At 42.0% G+C, this 23,386-nt stretch overlaps 1 protein-coding gene across 1 annotated transcript in view; it reads left to right on the forward strand.

The window, feature by feature from the left end:
- Nucleotides 1-551: 551 nt before the first annotated feature.
- The window catches only part of LOC121925828 (transmembrane protein 131-like), a 122,460-nt gene continuing 99,625 nt past the window's right edge, over nucleotides 552-23,386 (forward strand). The window contains exons 1-2 of the mRNA XM_042458403.1: nucleotides 552-888; nucleotides 19,339-19,400. Coding sequence (XP_042314337.1) covers nucleotides 729-888; nucleotides 19,339-19,400 — 222 coding nt within the window. The 5' untranslated portion in view covers nucleotides 552-728. The remainder of the gene's footprint in view (nucleotides 889-19,338; nucleotides 19,401-23,386) is intronic.

Consider the following 23,386-nt stretch of genomic DNA (forward strand, 5'->3'; position numbering starts at 1 on the left):
CCCTCACTCCGGGCTCCACATGTCCTCCCTTACTTATCCATTGTAACATTGCCCGCTACGCAAAGGGACGCCATAGAAGAGCGGACGTGCCCTCACCAAAAATGGCCGAAACAGCGTCTGATGCTGAAATCTACGAATCACTCTGCCAATTAGCTTTCCTTTCAGTGTAGTCTCAAAAGGTGCTACTACGTACGTGCTCTTAATATAGGGAAGTATGAGAGAGAGAGAGGAAGGGGAGGCAAATGGACCGCCTAACGTGCCCTTATCAAAGATGGCAGAAGATTCCCTAACTCCGCCCACCACCTCTCCGCGGTTCTTGTTGAGGAGGAGGAGGTGGCATTGTGCGAGTGAGTGAGAAGTTGTAAGCGAGCCTTTTAATATCATAGAGAGGGCGGGGCTTTAAAATCGGGGCGGATCATAAAGGGAGGGCGGGGTTATGTAAATACGTCTATGCAGATGAGGGCGCGCGCTTCCCTTCCCTTGCCCTGCCCTGCCTTTCGCAGGCAGCAGTTTGCCGCGCGCCCTTAACGAAAGAAGGAGGGGGGGCCGCCCGCCCGCCCGCCCGCCGCAGAAGAAGCAGCAGCAGCGCTAGCACTCAGCGCGCGTGCGCGAGAACCGCCGCCTCGCGCAGCCTTTGCGGGGCCGAAGCTGGGGCCCTCCTCCTCCTCCTTGATTAGTCGATATTTCTCCTCCTCAGGCGCGGAGGCAGCGGCAGCAACGAGAGCACGATGGCGGCGGCGGCGGCGTTGGCGCTGAGGCGAGCACCTTCCGCCGCGTCTCCCTCCTTCCCCTGCTTCACGGCGTTGACGGCGGCCCCTTGGCTCGGTGCGGCGCTGCTGCGGCTCCTCGTCGCCTTGCTGCTCAACGCCGCCCGGGCCGAGAAAGAAGGTGAGGGAGAGACTCTGTGGCTAAGTCCACATTGGAGGGATAACCCGGTTTGGAAGCGCTCCGCTCTGGGCCCCACAACAAACTCCAACTCCCAGAATTCCATAGCAAAGAGCCAAGACACTTAAAGCGCTTCCAAACCGGGTTATCCCTCCAATGCACCGCCTTTCCTTTCCCTATTGTTTACCTCAATGAAAACGCAACGCCTGGTCGCCATAACGACGCCCACCTCACACTCACACAACGCAACCACTCTGTGTTGCTCCCCCTCCTCAGGTTTCCCTTCAGGTGCTTCAATAGCCTCCTCCCTTTCAACGTGTAAAAGGTAGAAGGCAGCCCCCTGTTTCAGTACCACCATCAATGTATCCATCAATACATCGGACCAGTGTTATCTGTTGTTGTTGTTGTTGTTGGGTGCCTTCATATCTAGGTCTCCTCCTGTAATTTGAACCGTACAGGTAGTTGGAAGAGACCCTAAGGGCCATCCAGTCCAGCCCCATTCCCCTTGTGAGATGGACATCCAGCCTCTGTTTAAAGACCTCCAGGGAAGGAGACTCTGAGGCTGCATCTTCCACTGTCGGACAGCCCTTGCTGTCAGGGAGTTCCTCCTAATGTTGAGCTGGATCCTCTTTTCCTACACTTTGCTCTGGAGCAGCAGAAAACAAGCTTGCTCTTGGATGTTGTTGTTGTTATTGTAGTTGTTAAGGTCTGTTCAGATCTTGCCGTTGCCACCCTCTGAGGCTGAGAGAGTGTGACTCTTCACCAAGGTCACGTGGCAGAGCCAGGATTCGAACCCAGGACCTCCAGAGTCAGGGTCCCAACACTCAGCACCTCCATGCCACTGATATACCCGGTGTCAATACCCAAGACCCTTTGCTTCTCTGCCATACTGTGTTGTTGTTGTTGTTGTTGTGTGTGTCTCTCCCAACTCTGTGATTGTACCATTCAAGCAGCTCTGGTCAGGAAGGAGGGGTGTGTCTGCGTCGGGTGCCTTTGAGTCGTCTCCAATGTATGGCGTCCCTATCATGGGGTTTTCTTGGCAAGGTTTATGAGGCTGAGAGTGTGTGACTCCCCAAGGTCACCCAGCGGGGAATGGAAACCTCTCCAGAGTCTGAGTCCAATGCTACGCCTGGGTTACTGACTTGATCATATTCTCTGAAGATGCCAGCCAGAGATGCTGGCGAAACGTCAGGAACAAACTCTCCTAGAACTTGGCCACATAGCCCAAAAAACCCACAAAAAACTATGTCTTTATCATAGTTTTCTCTCTCTCTTTTTAGACTGTGGCCATCTTCTAGGAGAGTGTATTCCTGACGTTTCACCAGCATCTCTGGCTGTCTTTACCATGCTCTTTTCTCCCCTAAAGCCAACGGAGACTCAAGTCCCATCAAATACAGTAGCCTGGCCTTATACAAAACTTCAAAATCAAGGTTTGCTTTTGGGAATTTGTATTATTTTGAAAAATATTTTCAAGCCACGGATGCTTGAATCTGTGGATACGGAGGGCCAACTGTATTTCCTTCCTGCTCTTGGTTTGCTTCTGTTTCCGGAGGCCTCATGCTTCTTCCCAGCCTCTCCTTTCTGGTCTTCTCCCTCCGGCGTCTTGTCCTCTCTCTGGCCCCAAGAACAGGCTTTGCCACCCGGCTGACCTGCCTCCTCTGGGCCGCTTTTGTCGCCTTCCTTGGCTCACCTTCCTTGACTTTTGCTCACCCCAAATGCACTTGACGGTGAAGGGGAGGGTTGCCCCTTTTTACCCTCTTTGTGTCGGGCATGGAAACAAAACGCCAGCAAAGTCTTCCCCGCTTATGTTCTCTCATCCACAGCGCAAATTAGACCTTTAAATTGTTAAAGTCACTTGTTTACTACTTGTATGTATATGCAGCTCTGGTCTGATGGTCTTGTGCTCCGTTGGTTTTTGTTGCTGTTGTTGCTAAAAATGATCTTTCAGAACCTCAGTACAGTTTTAAAAATATAGGGAAGTCTGTGTGTTGGAGTGATGTGTCTGCCCTGTCCTTGTTTTTCTGACGAAACTCCAAGAATGCATTAAGGAGATGCATGTGTAAAATGTAGCTGCTTCTTGTTGTTGTTGTTGTGTGATTTTGGGTGGCGACCAAAGGCAATCCTATCATGGGGTTTTCTTGTCAGGAGCTGTTCTGTGAAGGCTTGCCCTTGCCTTCCCCTGAGGCTGAGCGTGACTTGTCCAACATCACGCAGTGGGTTTCCCAACTTATGGTGACCCTAAGGGGGTTTTCTTGGGAAGATTTCTTCAGAGGAGGCTGAGAGCATGTGACTTGCCCAGGGTCATCCAGTGAGTTTCATGGCCAAAATGGGAATCCAGCCCTGGTCTCCACACTCAAACACTCAGTCCACTATGCCATGCAGGCTCATGTAAAATATGGTACTGTCCGTCTTACTCAGCTTTATATAAATTGGCATGGGATTTAGTTGCAGATGCAGCTCCAGGAGTAACAGAGGAACCAAGGCCTCTATAACTCAAGGGGGATAGTTTCTGAAGATTTATTGAGATATAGATAAATACACAAATGTACATACACTCACACACAAAGAGCATCAGCATGGTCTAGTGGTTGCACTATGATTGTGGAGACTAGGGTTCGAATCCCCATTCACTCATGGAAACCCACTGGCTTGGGCAAGTCACACGCTCTCAGCCTCAGAGGAAGGTAAAGGCAAGCCCCCTCCGAACAAATATTGCCAAGAAAACCCATATGATTGGTTTGCTTTAAGGTAGCTGTGAGTCCGAAAATGCCACACTACCCCTCACACATGACACACGTTGCTTATCAGTTGTTATTATAGTCGAGGATATGTACTGCATCTGGTAGTGCAGGCTACATTCCCTAAAAGCTTAAGCCAAATAAAATGTGTTAGACCTCAAGATGGTAACTCCTTGTTGTTTATTGTACTGATAGAGGCTAATACCACAGCTCCCTGGAAATACACAAGTTTTTCCCCCAACTTTATCTTTTTTATTTAAACCTATCATTTTATGTTTTATATCTGTTCAGTTACAGTGCTTTCAAAGATGATTGATCAAAACATGTACTTGGAGGTTTTACATCTCCTTCTGAAGCCGTTTGAGGGCATTATAAAATGTTTGAATAGTGGTCTTCAGATAGCTGATCATTTTGGAGCGCTGTGAAGGGCAGGAGAGAAATGGCTTTCAGCCAGGAAATTACTGCTGAATCAAAATGAAGCAGGTGATCTGGGAGAGGAACATACTAAATAAATTACTAGAGATGAGCTCTCTTCCTTAAAAGTATCTTTATTTAGCAATAATATCCCACAATGTTTGATAGAAAATATGTCTCTAAAATGTTATCTATCTAACTCTGTCTTAACACAGAAGCTTGGAACAAATTGAGTTAAAATCTGTTGGGTTGTTTCTTTTCTGGGCACATCTTTCATAGCCCAAATACAGCTGCCATTATACTTTCACTAATTTGTGTCCTGAAATTTTGTGCATAGGATTTGTTGCTATAAGTACAGTGTTTAAAAATGTGCCTTCATGTGTAACCCAGAACTTGCAAGGTCAGCAGTTAGTCTTGCACTGTCACTGATAGAGTTTTCTGATTCATCTAGTTTTCCCTCTGCTGTTTCTCAGGGCTGCTGTTTAGACATGTTTGGTGCTTCAGTGCATCCAAATAGGGGAAAAAGTATTCTTCTGAAGATTTGTTGTGGTACTTGTTATTTTATGGTGACTGTAAAAGCCTATCTTGGTACTTTTGCAAATACATTTAAGTAACTGTGCTTTGTTATTTGTTAACTGCCCTTGAGTTGACTGTGATTCAGGCCAACCCTGTGAATGACACACCTCCAAGTCCCCTTATCCTCTTCTGCTCTGCTTAGGTCTTGTAGGTTCAGACCTGTGACCCTCAGATTCAGTCTATCTAGCAGGTGGCCTTCCTCTCTTTTTTATGCTCTCTACCTTTCCTAGCATTATTGTCGGTTCTAATGATTCATGCCTTCTCAGGATGTGGCCAAAGTGCAACAGCCTCAATTTGATCATCTTGGCTTCCAGGGAGATTTCAGCCTTGATCCATTCTAGGACCCATTTGTTTGTCTTTCTGGCTGTCCACAGTCTCCTCAGCACTCTTCTCCAGCACCACATCCCAAATGAGTTGATTTTCTCTTTATCTACTTTTTTTACTATCCAGTTCTCACATTTGTACATGGTGATGCAGAATACAGTGTCTTGGAAAATTCTGACTTTTGGGGCTCAGTTGTATGACTTTAGTCTTTAGGATATTATCTAGTTCTTTCATCGCTACCCTTCCCATTCCTAGGGGTCATTCCCACTGGCCTATAACACGGGTCAGGATGTGAATCATGGGTTCATCATTTCCATTTGAGCGCGAATTTGACCCGCATTGCTCCGATATTGTTTCCATTGAGATTCGAATCTGAATTGATTTATCTAGGAAAACCCGAATTATAGGTCGATAAATTGGTTTTAAAAAAACAGTGGTTTTAAAGCGAGTTTTCTTTTGCCTCCGGAGTCTGATTTGCGGCATCCGAATGGGAACGACAAGGGCGTCTGATTCAGGAACCTAGAGATGGGAGGAGCAGTGCTCAAGGGGCTGGCCTGGGGGTGTCACCCTCTGTGTTCTCTTTCTGCATCGCCAGCTCTGTTTTCTTCCATTCGCATAGCCTTTCCCCCAGTGGATTGGGAAGCAGGGTAAGGCGATCGTGCTACATTGAGCTCCAAACGCAGTAAACACATTACTCCTCCTGCAACCTCCCCTCTGCTCCGCATTCATAGACCGATGTATGAGGAGAGACATTGAACACCATTTTAAACTATTATTATTTTCTTTTTTTGCCTCTGCCTGAGCGCCTGAGCAGCAGATGGACTTTGCAGTACATGCCTGCATGATCGCCGCCCACACAGCCCAGGGAGCAATGAGGGAGGCAAAGGGATTTGGGGTGATTAGAAGCTCCTTCTCTCTTTCCCAGAGGAACTATGGGAAGACACAGAAGAGCTGGGAGACACCAAGGGATTTGAGAGGAATAGAGGCTCCTCTTCTCTCTTTCCTAGAGGGAGTCTGGGGAGACACAGAAGAGCCTTGGATGCAAGGTGTTTAGGACGAATAGAGGCTCCTTCTCTCTTTCCCACATCTGCTTTTTTTAAAAAAAAGAGGTCCCGGAAGGACAGTGTGAACGGGGAGCAAAATAACCCGCTTCAAATTACCACAGGGAAGATACCAGTGGGAATGAAAACAGGGGTAAAAAAAAAACCCAGGTCTGTTTGCACCTGTTTTTAATGGGAACAATGGGTCAGATTTGAGTCAGAATCCGAGTCAGAATCGCAGCGAAATAAGCCACTTTTCCCCCCCAGTGGGAATGGAGCCTTAGCCTTCTTATTTCTTGACTGCAGTCTCTGTTGTGATCAGTGTTTGATCCAAGGTACAGGAAATCTTTAACTATATTGATTTTCTAATTGTCTAGGTCGAATTTATGTAGATCCCCCGTGGTCATTATTTTTGTTTTCTTAAAATGGTAGAGGTCAATGTTTCCCCTTGACACGAATGTCTAGTTGTAACTGACTGTAGTGGGCTTTGCTCATCTCCATTACTAAGCCAAGGGAGCCAATGCTGTCAAAAACACCTCTATGGTCATGGGGCCAGCATGACTGCACAGAACACTGTTACCTTCCCACTTAAGTGGTATTTATTTCTCTACTTGCACTTACATGTGATTTCAAACTGCTAGGTTGGCAGAAGCTGGGACTAGTGACAGGAGCTCACCCCACCATGCATCACTTGGGTCTCGAACTTCCAACCTTCCAGTTGTCAGAATTGGCATCTTAACTACAAAGTCACCGCATCCCTTACTTTGCCAGTATCTGTTTTCTTTCCTTGCCAGTATCTCTGTCCTTCCAAGCCAAGCTCCTCAACTCAGACAGGGGTCTTGGACCCTGTGCATGCTTACACACACATTTTCTGTGTATCAGCTTCAGTTTTGACCCACTGTGCCACATTTTCCCACAAGGATGTTGAATTTTCTTACTTAACTTAATTGACAATCTTTCTTTTTTCCTTCAAGAGTATGGGCGGTGCATCTACACTGTGGAAACAATGCAGTTTGACACTACTTAAAGTACTGTATATACTCTAGAAATTTTAGTCAAAAAATTGATCCCAAAATCCTGGGTCGACTTATCAATGGGTCAGTGTAAGTACTGTACTTTAACGCTAAAGGAGCCATCCCCTTTCTCTGAATAAAAGGCAAGAGCTTAGTCCATCCTGGGAGCAGCAAAAAGAAGCATGGATCCCCTCTACTCTCTCATCCATCCAACCTTTAGGATGAACACTAATAGTTATGCCTGCCAGAATTTTCTGAGTTCTTTGGCATCATTTTCCTTTGCATCATCCTTTGTTACATGCCCCTAGGTTTTACCCTTGACTTATCCATGGGTCATATAAAAAACCATAATTTTGGTCCCCAAACCCACCCTTGACTTATACATGAGGTCAACTTATAGTTGAGTATATACAGTAATAGCTCCATCCTATGGAATCCTGGGATTTGTACAGGGTATTTTGCCTGCTCTGCCAAAGAGTGCTAGAGCCTCACAGAATTACAAATCTCAGAATTTTCTAGGATGGAGCCATGGCAGTTAAAGTAGTGTCAAACTATTGTTTCTACAGTACAGATGTATCCACAGGAGAGATTATGTTCCTGTGTTGCAAGGATTAGACTCTTCTGTTAATTCTTGTGTATTTCTTAACTAGTAGGATGCTTGTTTTTCCTGTAAAACATCTATCCCTGTTCTTGTGTTTGGCAACTTTATGTCCTTCACTGTAATACTTGAGTTACCTCTGCTGTTACTAGTGACTACCTGGAAGTTAGCTGTCCTGGTATTTGGTTTTTTGATGTTGCATCTATTATCAAAGTTTAAGAAATTAGTAGAATTCCAGTTTCAAAAATTCTTTCTTAAAAACATGTTTTGGGTCTATTTTTGGTTTTTTGGTTGGATCTATTTTTAATCATATAGACCAGTGTTCCCCAAACTTTTTCGGGCTACTTTACTTTTGGACAACAACCCTAGCGCCCCCCCCCCCCCCAGCACATTTTTTTTGGCCACATGACCATGGAATTGTCTCTGACAATACTGGCCCCCTTGGCTCAGTAATGGAGATGAGCACTGCCCCCTGCAGTCAGACATGACTAGACAATCTTGTTAAGGGAAAACCTGTACCTTTTCTACTACAAATTCAAAACAACCATCTTGGTTGCTGCTTGGGAGCAACAACCAAGCAGCTGGCTGAGCAAGGACCAAGAAGCCTCTCACCTGTGCCAACCTTGGAGCAAAGGCCAGTGTCATCACTAGGTTTTGTGTCACCTGGTAACGTATTGTGTTACACACACCCATTGGCCTCCTCCTATCCCACCTCATCCAGAATCCCTAGTAATGTTTTTTGTACTAATGTTACACATAAATTTTAATTCCTATATATCACTGGATGTAATAGCAATAGTTGTGACAAAAAAACTAACAAAGGCCTGTTACAGACTGCCAAAATAAAGCTGCTTCGGGTCCCTTTGGAGGTATGCTGTTTAAATGATGCATGCATCCTAAGAATCCGGAAGCTGCACCAAAGCTGCACTCCAATGCTTAGGAATGGAGTGTGGCTTTGGTGCGACCTCCGGACTCTTAGGACCCATGCATCATTTAAATAGCATACCTCCAAAGAGACCCAAAGCTGCTTTATTTTGGCAGTCTGTAACAGGCCAAAATTAATTACAGTTGACCCTTGTTATCCACTGGGGTTTGGTTCCAGGACCCCCCATGAACCCCAAAATTCATGGATGCTCAAGTCCCATTACATACAGTGGCATAGTAAAAATCGTGTTCCTTGCATAAAATGGCAAATTACATATTTTTGAATATTTTTAATCTATGAATAGTTGATGGATAAAAAAACCTCATGGATATGGAAAGGTAACTGTATATCTTTAAGTTACAATATCATATGCACATGTATTTACATATACGTTGCATATGGTTTAAATGAAAATTTGATAAAATGTGATGTGTTTAAAGAAATTTTTTAAAATTAATTCTTTTAAAAATAATTTTTTAAAATTAAAATTTTGAAATTTTATTTTTTTAAAAAAACTGAATTCTCCTTCATCTTTCCACTGAGCCTCACTCAACTCATACCATGTCTTCAGCATTTTAAAGAAATGCTACAGCTCGTTTCTACCAAAACACCCCCTTTAGGGTGTCACCTGGTGCAGTCTGCACCCCCCGCTCCTCCCTAGTGATACCTCTGGCAAAGGCCAGTACGGACAAGAGGCCTCTTGGTTGCTGCTCAGGCAGCTGCTCAGTTGCTCCTCCCAAAGTGACCATGGAGAAGTTTCTCCTCAGATAAGATGGACTCTCAGTCCTTCATTGGGGCAGAGAAAGGCACAGCCAGTGTGTATGTAGGGGTTTTACAGAGGCCACGTGCTCTGTAGAGGAGACTGGTGTGGAATGGAAAGGGATTGATTTTAACTACAAAATCTGCTCCAAGACCAGAGTGTCTTCCCAAGAATCCAGCACAGAGACATGTCTTCCCCCCGCAACTTCATGTGTCCATTCTCCCCACAAAAAAAGTGTGTGTTCTGCTCCCTCATCTTTCAGCCTCTTTGATGAAAGAAAGCAGGAGCAGCAGTGCAACTCCAACCTGCTAGCCAAGTCCCAGTAAAGCTGACAAAGCTTTGTGCTGCCACTTCTCCTCCACCACCATGTGTTCTAACTCTTTGCTCCAGTCTGTCCCAAAATGGTGCCACTCTGAGCCAAAGAAGCAATGACCTGTGACCAAGCCTCGCACAACTTTCCCAATTGCTACTACTCACAAAAGACGCCAGCGAGGTAGTGAACTCACATGGGCAAAGAGTGGGAGACACCACCACACAAAATAATCAGTGAGGTGGTGTGGTGGGTTTCTGGGGACTCTGAATAGGATTACCCTATATAATCCTCATCCCCACCATCGTCCTAAAGACCAATAGTTCCCTATGTCTTTCCTACACACCAGTACTTTGACTGAAGGTCCTCCTGCAGCCTCCTTTTGCCCTCTCTGCCCCCTACTGCCCCCTCTCTACCTCACTGCCCCTGGATCCTTCCACAACAACCCCCAGGGGTCAGTGTACTGCCCACTTTGGGAATCACTGATAAAGATGAACAGTCTAAAGGTAGTATGCAAATCTGGTTTATCTTTAGGTTGATTACTGCAGTCATTAAAGCAGGAGGGATGTTGCACCTAAATAAAGGTTGAGCTGTCTAGAAGCTGCTGTTAACTGGACTTGGTGAAAGAGTCTTCTGCTCAGCATAGTACTGAACTTTTCTGGTCCTATGTGATGTGAAAAGTAGCTAAGTTTTCTACTATAGCAATATCTGTCAGGTTTTAGACTTTACTCTGATAAGTCATGATTAAGAGTTTTACTTTCCAGTTTTAAACAATGTTTTTGGCCTTTGCATGTGTCATAAACAGTTGACAGGAGTTTTAGGGCTCCAAGATTGCCTGAGAGCTGCAGACTGCCTGTTCTAATCAGACGCTGCATATACGTTCCCTGACTAAATTTTGATTTCATCACAAAGCTGAAGTCTTTGGTTTCTCAAATTGTCTCCAAAAATAGTAGAAGTTCTGAAACATTTGCTTAGGTATTACATGAATTTGTATCACTTTCACTTGCTTTCTTAATTGTCAGTTGGAAAAAAAACTTTTTTTTTTCATTTTGCAGTGTGTGAAAGTTATAGCTGTGGTTTTACCAGACAAGTGCGTACAGATGTTCCATCTGTGTTCAACCTGCTTAGCTAAACATTTTTTGCTGGGTATGCAGTGTAAACTCTTATATGTGCTTCAGATTGGCAATTGGCCATTTGCCTAGTCGTCTTCATACAATAACATTTGCCCTCAGGCAGCCAAGTAGCAAGTACAAAAACCTGTCTACCCCATTCTTACTCTCTTTATTCACATAATATTCCCAGCAGCCACCAGAGTATTGCTAAGCGCAACAGGTTACTCTGCCTGGATTTTCTTCCTTAGCATAAAAGAGAAGGAGAATGGATACCAGCCATCCTATTGGTGTGGAGGAAAATTGGATTTACTCAGGAAAACATGGTAGACTCACTTGTAACTTTCCCTTCACCACTTGTGCTATGGTTCCTGTACATCTTTTTTTCCTCAGTGTGCCTTTTGTGTGAACAAAAAATGTCTTGGCAAAAGATCAGATTTCAAAGGAAATGCTGTTTAATGGGGTGTGTCCTAGCTGCTGCTGCATCATAAAACATTAACAGTAAGCCAGTATTTGAAATAAAATCCATAGACTAGTCTCTGTCTACTTCTTTGCAGTGAAAGTTCACAGCCAACTGGTCATGCTGGCTGGGGAAATCTAAAAGTTGTAATCCAAAAGGTAACTTTTACAACCTTTCTCTAGAATAGGTTGTGGCCCTTCAAATGATGTTGAATTGTAGCTCCTGTCAGTCCTGTCCAGCATATCAAATAGTAAGGAATGCATATCATGCTTGCCTCCCTGTAGAGTAACTCTGCTGCTTCCCTTTGAATGACTCATTTTATTTAGAACCATAGGGAAAGTACTTGATACTGAGTTAGATACATTGATCTATCTAGCCCAGTGCATGTATTGTCATATCTCAGTGGCGATGGCTTAGAGGCCAGACAGTGTTCTTTCCTAGCCCAAACAGGAGATGTTTGCTATTTCCTGATGATTTCCCATCCCCAGTACTAACCAGATCCGACAGTGGTTAGCTTCTGAAATTACATGAGACCATGTATTCACAGCAATTATATTTATACATTCTTTCAGTCCAATGAGCTCCAGGTGTCATACATGACTCCTCTTCAGCCTCAGAACTGCATTGTGAGGTAGCTGGGCTGAGAGAGGAGATGCCCCTAAAATCACCAAATGAGTTTCATGGATCACTGAGAACTAGTACCCAGATTTCCCAAGTCCCAATCCATCATTCTAACCACTACATTGCACTGGATTGGGAACACAGATGCTATGTAGGATCTAACTGCCTCAGTAATGCTGCTAGAAGTTGTTTGTTTGATACTCTCATCACTCATCTGTGGGCTCCAGTCATTCCTCTTCATAGTCTTTCTTGTCTGAAACCAATGATTAAGCTAAAGACAGAATCTGTAAAGAAGATGGATGTGTGTCAGTATTCTTAGTGTCAATACCAGGATTGAAAAATACAAAATTTACTAATGCCACCTTGGATCCTGTCCAAGGAGAAAGGCAAGATATAAATTAAATAAAAATAAATGTTACTGGATTTTCCATGTCCATTTTCCACAAAAGCAACATTTCTTACTGGAAGCTTGGTATATACATCCAGTCTGTATCCAGCCCACATTGCATATGAGATTTCATGTTTGTGTGTGATCAGACAGGAAATCTCTTTGCCTGGTTTTGGTAGCAGCTCCTTAAACTTCACAGTATGGAACAGAAAAAAGCAGTGCAAATACTAATTTTCTAAAAATGACACATACAGTTTCCGTTTTCTCATACAGACTGCAGGCACACCTCAGTTAACTAAGCCTCTGACAGTGAAGCTCCTTTTTCCAAAGGCTTTTGATGCCCGCTTGCTCCCTTCTTCCTTTTTTTAAAGCTGGATTTTTAAAAGCAGCATTGGTTTAGACATGATGGTAAAACTTGGTTGCAGAAACACAACCTTTTCCTGTCAAATTGGAGCAGCATGTTTACAGTCAACAATGAACACACGGCCTTGGAGAGTGGCAGAGTTGCCTTTAGAGGTTTTTAAACAGAGGCTGGGTTGCCGTCGGTTGGGAGTGCTTTGAGTGTGCATTTTTGCATGTCGGGGTTGAACTGGATGGCCCTTGTGGTAATTTCCAATTCTATGATAAACAAAGCTTGAGTTGGGAAAGAGTGGCATTCTCCTCTACTCAGTCCTTCTGTACTTGTTCAGAGATATAGCCATGTTAGTCTGGAATATCAGTATGCAAAGGGATCTTGTAGCACCTCTGGGGTGCAATAAGAGCCTTATTGTATTACAAAAGAAAGTTAAAAGGCAGCAAGAGAAGCAGCTTTCGCCCTGCCTCTCCACATGTTGTTGAAGTAGTTTCATTCTCCTTCTAGAGGGAGATGAGTTTAAAAGTGTGCTTTTTGCCAAACAGATTTTTCTAGTGTGACAGAAGTCAAGCTTTTATGACCATCTCTGTTAGGAAGAGATTAGAAGTGCTTCATTGCATGTGGAGCAGCAAAGAGAAAGCTGTTTCTGTGCCTCTCCACTTTATTTTGTTATTCAGTAAGGCAATAAATGAGTAAAAGAAGTTGTAGCATAAGCTTTCGTAGACTTTGAAACATCTGAGCAAGTAGACCCAGCCTACAAAAGCTTATGCTAAAGCTTCTTTCACTCAGTTAGTCTCAGGTGTTACATGTTCCTTTGCTTCTATAGCTGTGTGTGCTTGTGTACAGCAGGCAAGGTAAACAGCAACTACCCCCACAATCCCTTCACACATGTAAGGATGACCAAGGCCCGATCCAGACGGGCCTTTGCGCCCCCCCGGTCATGTGCTAGGGGTTGGCTGAGGGTGTACCGCCCATACTTGCCTAAGTATTATGTAGAATTTAAAGTTCAAAACTTCCCGCATGTGTTTAAGGTAACAAAAAAGCCTCCTGCCCAAAAGGGAAGTGGACACCTTGTGAGGGTGTGTGGGGAAAATCTCCTGGAAGGTTCTAGAGAAAGGGAATTAATTCTCAGAACTGAAAACCTGTCCATCCACCCACCACTGTTTTCAGTTGTTGTATCTAACTCATTTCTTGATCCTAGGCCATGTTTTCCTACAGTCCTTGTTTCCTACATTTGCATTCCAGTTGCCTGTGATTAACAAGAAGTCCTGTTTTGGTGGTCAATTTCCTCCTGGATTCCAGCGTAACATATTTCAATTTCTTCAATTTCTTCTTCTGCCTCTGTAGCTGAAGCATAAACTTGGATTATGATTACAGTTGGCCTTTGGAACTTGCAGGGAATCCGTTCCGCCCCCCCCCCCCCAAACCCACTCATATTCAAACCCCATAGGCTTAAATGGGGTGCATGCATGCGGGGCGTGTGCCATGGGCACATGCCCCATTGGCGTTAATGGTGGTCACCCCTCCGTGGATTTTCAAGTCCACGCATCTCAGGTCCATGGACTTGGAGGGGCAAATGTATATCGAGAGGTTTTCTGTGGTGTTTTATTGATATTATTTGGATAGACTTTGCGTTGTATACTTTGGTTGCTTTTGCTACATTTTGCCTTACTATTAATGCAACCCCATGTCTTCATAGATTTTCATTGCTTGTGTAAAGCACTGTGTATAATTATGTGACTAGAATTTCCTATTTGTTTGTTTGTTTGTTTATTGCACATATGTCTCACCTTTCTCCCAAAATGGGATCCATTTTAGCTTTCTTATCCCAAGTATTGCGATGTTCTGAGTCCAGTTCTGGGAGAAAAGGGAGGATATTAATAATAATAATAGACCAATTTCTGGTTTTATTATGTCTAGCTTCCCCTGATTCATTTTTTTCACATTCTAGGTTCCCATAATATGTGTCATGCAGCTTCAGACGTTTCTTTCACTTTTGAGCATATCAACAGATGAACTTCCTTTTTCTTGAGTTCAGTTGTTTCATTAGTCACAGCACTGCTCATAGTTGACATCTGCTGTATCCCAGTAGCTTGGTGAGTGCCTTCAGACTTGGGAGTCTTGTCTCCTGGCACTATCTCTTGTTTCATTTTGGATTGTCTCATCACAGAGTTTTCATAGTAAAAGACATTTAAAAAGGGGTTTACTGTGCCTTCTGCTGTGCAGTACTAACAAGTATTAGCTAAGGTGCCACTGCTGTTGATTGTGAGAGGCCCTCTACTAGTCAGTCTGTCTGTCTGTCTGTCTCTCTCTCTCTCTCTCTCTCTCTCTCTCACACACACACACACACACACTACAGCTGCTGCCCTATAGCTGTTTGGCTGTCTGATGTGGGAGACCCTACCAGCAGTACCACCAGCAGCATAGCCTCTTGCCTTACAGGCGCATGCAGTCCTAACACTTCAGAAAAGTAGTGCCATTGAGGACTGAATCATAATACTGTAGTACTTTGAGAATACCTATTTTTTAAAAAGGAAAAAATGATTGGAGTGTTCCCATTTTTTCACCATGGACTACTATTCAGTTCTTCCAATGGAAAAATAGGAAACTTTGGGGAATGCTGAAAAAGTATGTGTACATATTCCCTTGAATTCAGACTTCTATATTTTAATTCAAACAATTGAACATTAGCACTGCATAAACAGAATAACAGTCATGGGGTAAACATTTTAAAAACATGTTGAGGATATTTGATCTTTAATCTGGTGCTTGGTGTTACATTTGTCAACATTGTTTCAAGTCCAGTTGACCACAGTGACCTTTTAATAAAAATATTGAGTGGGTACTAAAATACAAAAGTTCCTTCTTGTAGGAAAACATATGAACTATGAAGAAACAGAAAATGGGTGTGTGCATGATTGGAAATTACATAACATCTTGTGCCTCATTTGGGGTCAGTTTTGATTCCAAAATGCAACAAAAGTAAACAATGTAGAAGAATGACTAGAACCTATTCATTTTTAGATTGTAAGCCTGAGGGCAGGGAACCGTCCAATTAAAAAGATTGTATGTACAGCGCTGTGTAAATGTACATCGGTTTATAAATAAAGGTTAATAATAATAATAATAATAATAATAATAATAATAATGTGCTCACTCACTAGCATCTTTTGAATCAGGAAAACAGCTTGAGATAACTATGGATAAGTTTTAAATATTAATGAAGCTAGAATACAATAAGGTTACTGATATGTCCATTACTAGATGTACATCTTTTCCTCCAAGCTACCAAAGACTGGGAAAATAATATAAATAAATTTCAAAGAAACTACTTTAGTGTTGGCATTATTGCTACCACTGTTGTGTAAGAGAAAGTTTGCCTCATTTTCACACACATATCTTATGAAGTCTTTGCACTTGTTCACATACTTTGGGCACTTGGAGATAGTGCTAGTCTATTGGCAATACAACAACAACAACAATAATAATAATAATAATAATATGTTTTATTTATATACCACTATTCCAAAGATCATAGCGGTGAACAGCAAGTAAGCTAATTAGCAAGTAAGCTAATTTGCCCCCAACAGTCTGGGTACTCATTTTAGCGACCTTGGAAGGATGCAAGCCTGAGTTGAGCTTGGGCCCTTTTGCTGGTCTTGAACTTGCAACCTTGTGGTTTCGAGTGAATGGCTGCAGTACAGGCATTTACCCACTGCGCCACCAGGGCTCCTGATAATGAGGACCAGGTGAAGAGTATATAGATTGGTTTCCCATGCCTCTAGTATTTAGGTCTTCTGAGAGCTAGGAGCCCCTGCTATCATTTTGCACAATCGGTCATTTAATGTTATCTATCAGCTGGCTAGATGTGTGTGTGTGTGTGTGTGTTTTGAATGTTTGATTTCTGGGCTTGGATATGTATGAAGATTGCAGGCATCGCCTGCTATCTAGATCAGTACTTCTAAAGCTATCTGATATGGTAGACTGACAATTTTTACCCAATGTGTCAAGGGCTAATGCCATATTTGTGCCATAGAATTACTGTAGTCACATATTTTCCTAGAAACTTGCTGTGGGCCAAAGTCTTGTGGAATGGCAATGGTCTACAAGCTACCACTGTGAGTAGCACTGGTCTAGATAGACTGATACTAGTCACCAATAATTCAAACTGTTCATAAAGTCTTGGAAAACCAACTTTACATTGCTCAATTTCAGTGGCAGTGTTGATGTTCAGAATTGCTAAAGTGCTGAGAATCATCTGATTTAATTGCCCTGGTTTGTTTCCCTGGCACCTACGCTGAAACAGGATTGAGAGGGAGAAACAGAAAAGAAATGACAGCCCTGTTGTCCATGAGACAGTTCATAGCTAAAGAACAAACCATGGCTGAAATAAAATAATGGCTTAATGTAACATGCAAATGCAGGTAATATATAACTAAGCTGAATAATGTATCTTATACTATACATAGAGAGATCTTGTAGCACTTTTGAGACTACCGTAACTAAAAGAAAGAAATTGGCAGCATGAGCATTCATAGACTTTTCTGAGGAAGTTGACTGAAGTCTATGAAAGCTCATGCTGTCAAGTTCTTTCTTTCAGTTAGTCTCAAAGGTGCTACAAGATCTCTACAGATAAAAATATTATGATATATTATATTATAAAATATAAATAGCAATTGTAAATTTATTTTGAACTGTATTGGCTTTTTGAAAAAATATAGTATAGGAATATTAACAGTAACTAAACTTTGTAAAACTGAATCGTTTCAAGAAAATCATACTTGAGATTAATAATTGGTTGGGTTCAAGTCAAAAATGGATGTGAAAAGTTTAAAGACTCCTTGTAGCTTCACTAGAGGAAAATAGATTGGGACGTGCAGCTTGCTGCTTCCTCATTCCTATCAAAATAAAACATGGACATTACATGTTGAGTCTCACTTATCCAAAATGCTTGGGACCAAAAGTACTTTGGATTTTGGAATGCCTTATTTGCATATGTGTACATAATAAAGATGTCTTTGAGGTGAGACCTAAGTTAAACAGTCTGTTTCATACATAACTTATACACATAACTTGGAGGTAATTTTATATAATAGCTTTAATAACTTTATGCATGAAACACTGTACACTGAACCAACAAAAAGCAAAGGTGTCACTTACCCTGGGTTTTCGAGGATTTTGGAATTCTGGATAGGGAGATTCAACCTGTATAACATGTGAATTCATCCAATTTGTGATGTTTACTGTTAATACAGATGACTTCTTGAAAAGTGGACTTGTTTCTCCAAATTTATCTACTAACATCTATTAGCTATGGTAATAAAAAGGCACAATTATGTTTAGAAGTCTTGTACAGATGCATATCAGAAGATAGGGAAAACTGTTGTCATCAGGCTCTGATAGTAGGCTTCCTGCTGGCATCCCAACTAGTGTCAAAAACTATAGGTTCTTCTGATTTTGGGTGTAATGAGCAGGATGGAAGTATCCCTCTCAATCAAGAATGGAAATAATTGGCCCCCAGCTGTTGTTAGACTGCTATTCTCAGTAGTCCTAGCCAAGTAGTGAGGGATGCTAGGAGTTGAAATCCAAGACCATCTGGAGGTCTGCAGGATTTTCTGTCCCTGCTCTGTATGGACATCATACATTGATTTGAAATGTTATCATCCTAAATTAAAGATTGTGAGATAGTCTTTCTTATGCCACAAATGTGTTGACTGTAGGATCTATACTCTGAATCAACTGATTGGTCCAAATCAGGAATTCTTGGAATTTTCAGTATTGTAGCTCACTTCTCAGCTACTCATGGGTGCCAATTGGCAATACAGTATTTACAGTTGTGACACCTTATGCTGTCAGAATAGGAACCATCTGCTTCTAGGTGTTTCAACCATTCCTACTGTGCTAGAAACATTCATTGTATCTTCAGAGAAACTAAAACCAGCGCATCTAGTTTATAAATGTTGGTTGAAAGTTTTAAATTTGATATTAATGAAATCAGAACAGAATATGGAATTAGAGCCTGTACAAAGCAGTGGATGGAAAACTGCTCTTACTTCTTTACATCTAAAACCCTGTTCAGCAAAAATGGATATTTTGGCAATATTGGGATACCATTACGCTTATTCAGAAAGCAATGGTCTACTTGCTTCACCTAAATGTAATAATGATAATACTCAGTGTTACCCCTTCTTGGTTTGATTGGATTTATTACAAGGTGTGTGGGTTTGGAAAAGGGTATTTGTGAACACTCATATTCTTAGTATCCCTGAAATGTGAAATTTAACTAATGATCGACATGGTTGGATCCTATGTTGTTGTTGTTATTGTTGCTAAAGCCTTGCTGCCAAAGCTGGAAAGATAAATATTCTCCATCCACTGTTTAGTGGTCAGAAGACCTCACTGCTTTAGCTACTCATGTGCATGTATTTCATAAATGCCAATTTAAAAAATGCTTTGGAAAGATGAGCTGCATCTACACTGCAGAAATAATGCAATTTGGCACTGCTCTAACTGCCATGGCTCAATGCTATGAAATTATGGGGTTTCTAGTTTTATAAGCTCTGATGCCACAACAAATGACAAATCCCAGGATTCTGTAGCCATGAGTAATAGAAGTTAAAGGGGTGTCAAATTGCATTATTTCTGCAGTGCAGATGCAGCCATGGTCAGCTTATATTAAATGTGTATGTCTAACCTATACTTGTATCCTATATATTTCCCTTTTATCTATTATAATCATATTTTAAAAAACTCAATTAAAACAAATATTTAAAATGAATTGATTTGAATTAAGCTTTTGATTTATGTCTTTTTCTTGTTTCACAGCTTTCATCCAGTCAGATAACTTAATAGAAGTTCTGCGTTTTGATGATGGAGGTTTATTACAGGTAAATATTTTCCATTAAATAGAACTTAGTATGTTTTATATTGCTCACATAGTGGAGGTATGTTTTTCATAAGGTTGTCATAAACTGAAGCTGACTTTATAGCAAATAGCAATAGTGGCCTGTTTTTGGATTTTTGTCATCAATTCACAAAGAAGAAACTGAGTTGAAACCTCAGGTCAAACCTCTCCTATGCTTTCTGTCTGACTGCTTGCTAGTCATTACTGTCCAGTTATTCTGCCAATGACTTTTTTAACATCTCAGTAAGTCTCCTCTTCGCATGTAGGTTCATCAAGGATAGTATGTTGAATGAACAGGTGGGATTCTAAACTGACTGAATATAAGGAATGACTTGGGGAGCTGGGGGTGTTTAGCCTGGAGAAGAGAAGGTTACGAGGTGATCTGATAGCCCTGTACAAATATTTGAAGGGATGTCATATTGAGGAGGGAGCAAGCTTGTTTTCTACTGCTCCAGAGAACAGGACTTGGAACAATGGATGCAAGCTGCAGGATGCAAGCTCTATTATTGGTATGCTGTGGATAGAGTATATCTTGATTTCAGTAAGGCTTTTGACAGGGTTCCCCATGACATTCTTGCAAACAAGCTAGTGAAATGTGGGCTAGACAACGTAACTGTTACATGGATTTGTAAATCATTGACTGGCCGAAACCAAAGGGTACTCACAATGGCTCCTTTTCATCCTGGAGAGAAGTGACCAGTGGGGTCCCACAGGGCTCTGTCCTAGGCCCAGTGCTGCTTAACATCTTTATCAATGACTTGGAGGATAAAATTGGGGGCATACTTATCACATTTGCAGATGACACCAAATTAGGAGGAGTAGCTAATATCCCAGAGGACAGGATCAAAATTCAAAATGACCTTAACAGATTAGAAAGCTGGGCCAAAGCTAACAAAATGAATTTCAACACGGAGAAATGTAAGATACTGTACTTAGGGCGGAAAAATGAAATGAACAGATATAGGATGGGTGACACCTGGCTGAATGAGACTACGTGTGAAAGGGATCTGGGAGTCCAAGTAGACCACAAATTGAACATGAGTCAACCATGCGATGCTGCAGCTAAAAAGGCCAATGCATTTTAGGCCACATCAATAGAAGTGTAGTGTCTAGACCAAGGGAAATAATGGTGCCACTCTATTCTGCTCTGGTCAGGCCCCACCTGGAATATTGTGTCTAATTCTGGGCACCACAGTTTAAAAAGGATGTTGAGAAACTGGAGCATGTCCAAGGAAGGGCGACTGAAATGGCAAAGGGTCTGGAAACCATGTCCTCTGAGGAACGACATAGGGAGCTGGGGATGTTTAGCTTGGAGAATAGACAGTTAAGAGGTGATATGATAGCCCTCTTTAAATACTTGAAGGGATGTCATATTGAGGAGGGAGCTAACTTGTTTTCTGCTGCTCCAGAGACTAGGACCCAGAGCAATGGATGCATGCTACAGGAAAAGAGATTCCACCTCAACATTAGGAGGAACTTCCTGACAGTAAGGGCTGTTCGACAGTGGAACACACTTCCTAGGAGTGTAGTGGAGTCTCCCTCCTTGGAGGTCTTCAAGCAGAGGCTGGATGGCCATCTGTCGGGTATGATTTGATTTAGATTTCCTGCATGGCAGGGGGTTGGACTGGATGGCCCTTGTGGTCTCTTCCAACTCTATGATTCTATGAAAAGGGATTCCATCTCAACATTAAGAGGAACTTCTTGACAGTAAGGGCTGTTCGACAGTGGAACACACTCCCTCGGAGAGTGATGGTCTGTCCCCTTTAAACAGAAGCTAGATGGCCATCTGTCGGGTATGCTTTGATTGAGAGTTTTTGCATGGCAAGAGGTTGGACTGGATGGCCCTTGTGATCTCTTCCAGCTCTATGATTCTATGAATTACCTTAAATTGAAACAACTTAAACTGTGACTTAAATCACACCAAGACAGAGTTGAACCATTGGTTCAAAGTTTCACATTCTGATACTCATACTTTTAAAAGAGTGTAAACATGTTGATGTGCAATGAAATAGAATATACATACATGGTGGATCACATTTTATTGCCTCACATCTGTCACTCTTTTAACAATATTCAAATGTATGTGTTTAGAGCAGGGAGAGGAATTGTGTAGCTTTCTAGATTCTGTTGAACTGCCCTTCCCAGAATTCCTCACCATTGGCTGTGCTAGCTAGGGTTACTGCCAGTTGCTGTTCAACAATATCTGACCTTGTCTTTCCTGTTTACTTTCTTCACCTATTTCTTAAGATTTGCAGTCATTCTTCTCTAGTGTTGCCAACAGATGAGCAGATATTCCCAGCCATTTCTTTTCAGAGTTGCCAACAGATGAGGAGACATGTGGAAGCAGAGGGTTTTGTTAGGTGGTAGTGTGGAGGGTGGGAAGGGAGGAAGGAAAGATTGTTGTGGTCCACACAACTTGAAATGTGATGTTTAGAAATGGTTCCCTGTTTTGAGGTAAAAATTATAACACTTTAACACCTTAATGTACCAATTTGTGATTAAAAACCATGAACATAGTGTTTTTGATACAAATTTTGGAGCAAAGATATACTTGCATGAGGGCACTGCGTGATCTAGCCTCTTATTTTTCTCTGTCTCCCCCCTCTCCCTTTAATACATTGGCATTAAAGAGGTTCTGGGTCCTTAATACGCAGAGAAAAAGTATTTGGTTTGCATGTTGCAACTCTATGCTAAATGTGAAGTAGCTGCCACAGCAGGGCAGTGATAGGTATTAAATAATTAATATTCGTTAAGTTGAAAAACTTCTAATGAAACCCGGATCCGGCAGCTTAATTATTATTTTAAAAACTATAGTTGACTTAAGTTGGAATTGCAGCACAACCACTTATATAGAGCTAAGGTATTAAGTTTTTAATTAATAAGTGAATTATACAGGTAAAAAGTCAAAAAGATTTACATTGCCCAGTTGTTGTTTTTACCCCAAACATAGTTCTCTTGGATTATTGCAAAACTACCACTTTTTGTTAGTCCCTCAGGGTTGAAAAATGAAATGCAACAGACTTCCATGCATATTACAAATAGCTTGTGAAACCTCTTGTTTGTCAAAGTTGTTTGCCATGAAGTCCGGAATGGCTACTGTTTCAGTCACATAAAGTTCCTTTTGGCATTTAACAAAAAATCTTGCCAAGAAAAGCCCATGTTAGGGTTGCCGTAAATGAGAAATGACTTAAAGGGCAAACAACAACAAATTAGTAGTACTGTAGTTCTTTGGATCTTGCCATTTTCCATATTGGTATAAAGTAGTGTATAATTCACACATAGGCATTGTATTTGATGCTTTGTTCCAAAGTAAGTTTCATTAATTTCAGTTCTTGATATTGTATATCTGAAGTGTGGGGTTCTTCAAGCAGTTGAGTACTTTTTCAAGTGTGCTGAGTAGTCAACTACTGCATACACTCTTGAATACAATTTGCAAGAAAATCCTATGAAAAATTCATGAAGTTGCCATAAGTTGACCGGCAACTTGAAGGTGCACACACACTCACACACTGTGTAAATTATGTTGTACTGTATTACATAATCTGTAAACTTTTTACCAGTCATTTTTCTCTGTCTTTGGGTTGATAGATATAATGCTACAATTTTCTGCTGTAATTTAAAAGCAAGAAAAAGAAATATATCTGTGTACGCTTATAGCCTGTTAATGTATTTGAAATGAAAACTGTTACTTTTACATATTATGTGTCTTGAACTAGTTGCTGTGGGTAAATTTTCTTCAGTTAACACTATCTCAGCTATTATTTCCTAAAACAATTTAAAGTGGACTGTTGTTAACAGTGGCGGGTTACAGACCGCCCATTTGGGGCGGTCTGTACCCGCCCCTTTCCCCGGTGTATCGGGGCCTCAGCTGCCAGAACGGCAGCTGCTGAGGCCCCGATCTGCCGCTTTTCAGGCTGCGGGGAAGTGGCAAAACGCCGCTTCCCCGCAGCCTGAAAAGGGGTGTCCTTG

This window comes from Sceloporus undulatus, chromosome 3 (assembly GCF_019175285.1).
Source record: "Sceloporus undulatus isolate JIND9_A2432 ecotype Alabama chromosome 3, SceUnd_v1.1, whole genome shotgun sequence".
Taxonomy (NCBI): domain Eukaryota; kingdom Metazoa; phylum Chordata; class Lepidosauria; order Squamata; family Phrynosomatidae; genus Sceloporus; species Sceloporus undulatus.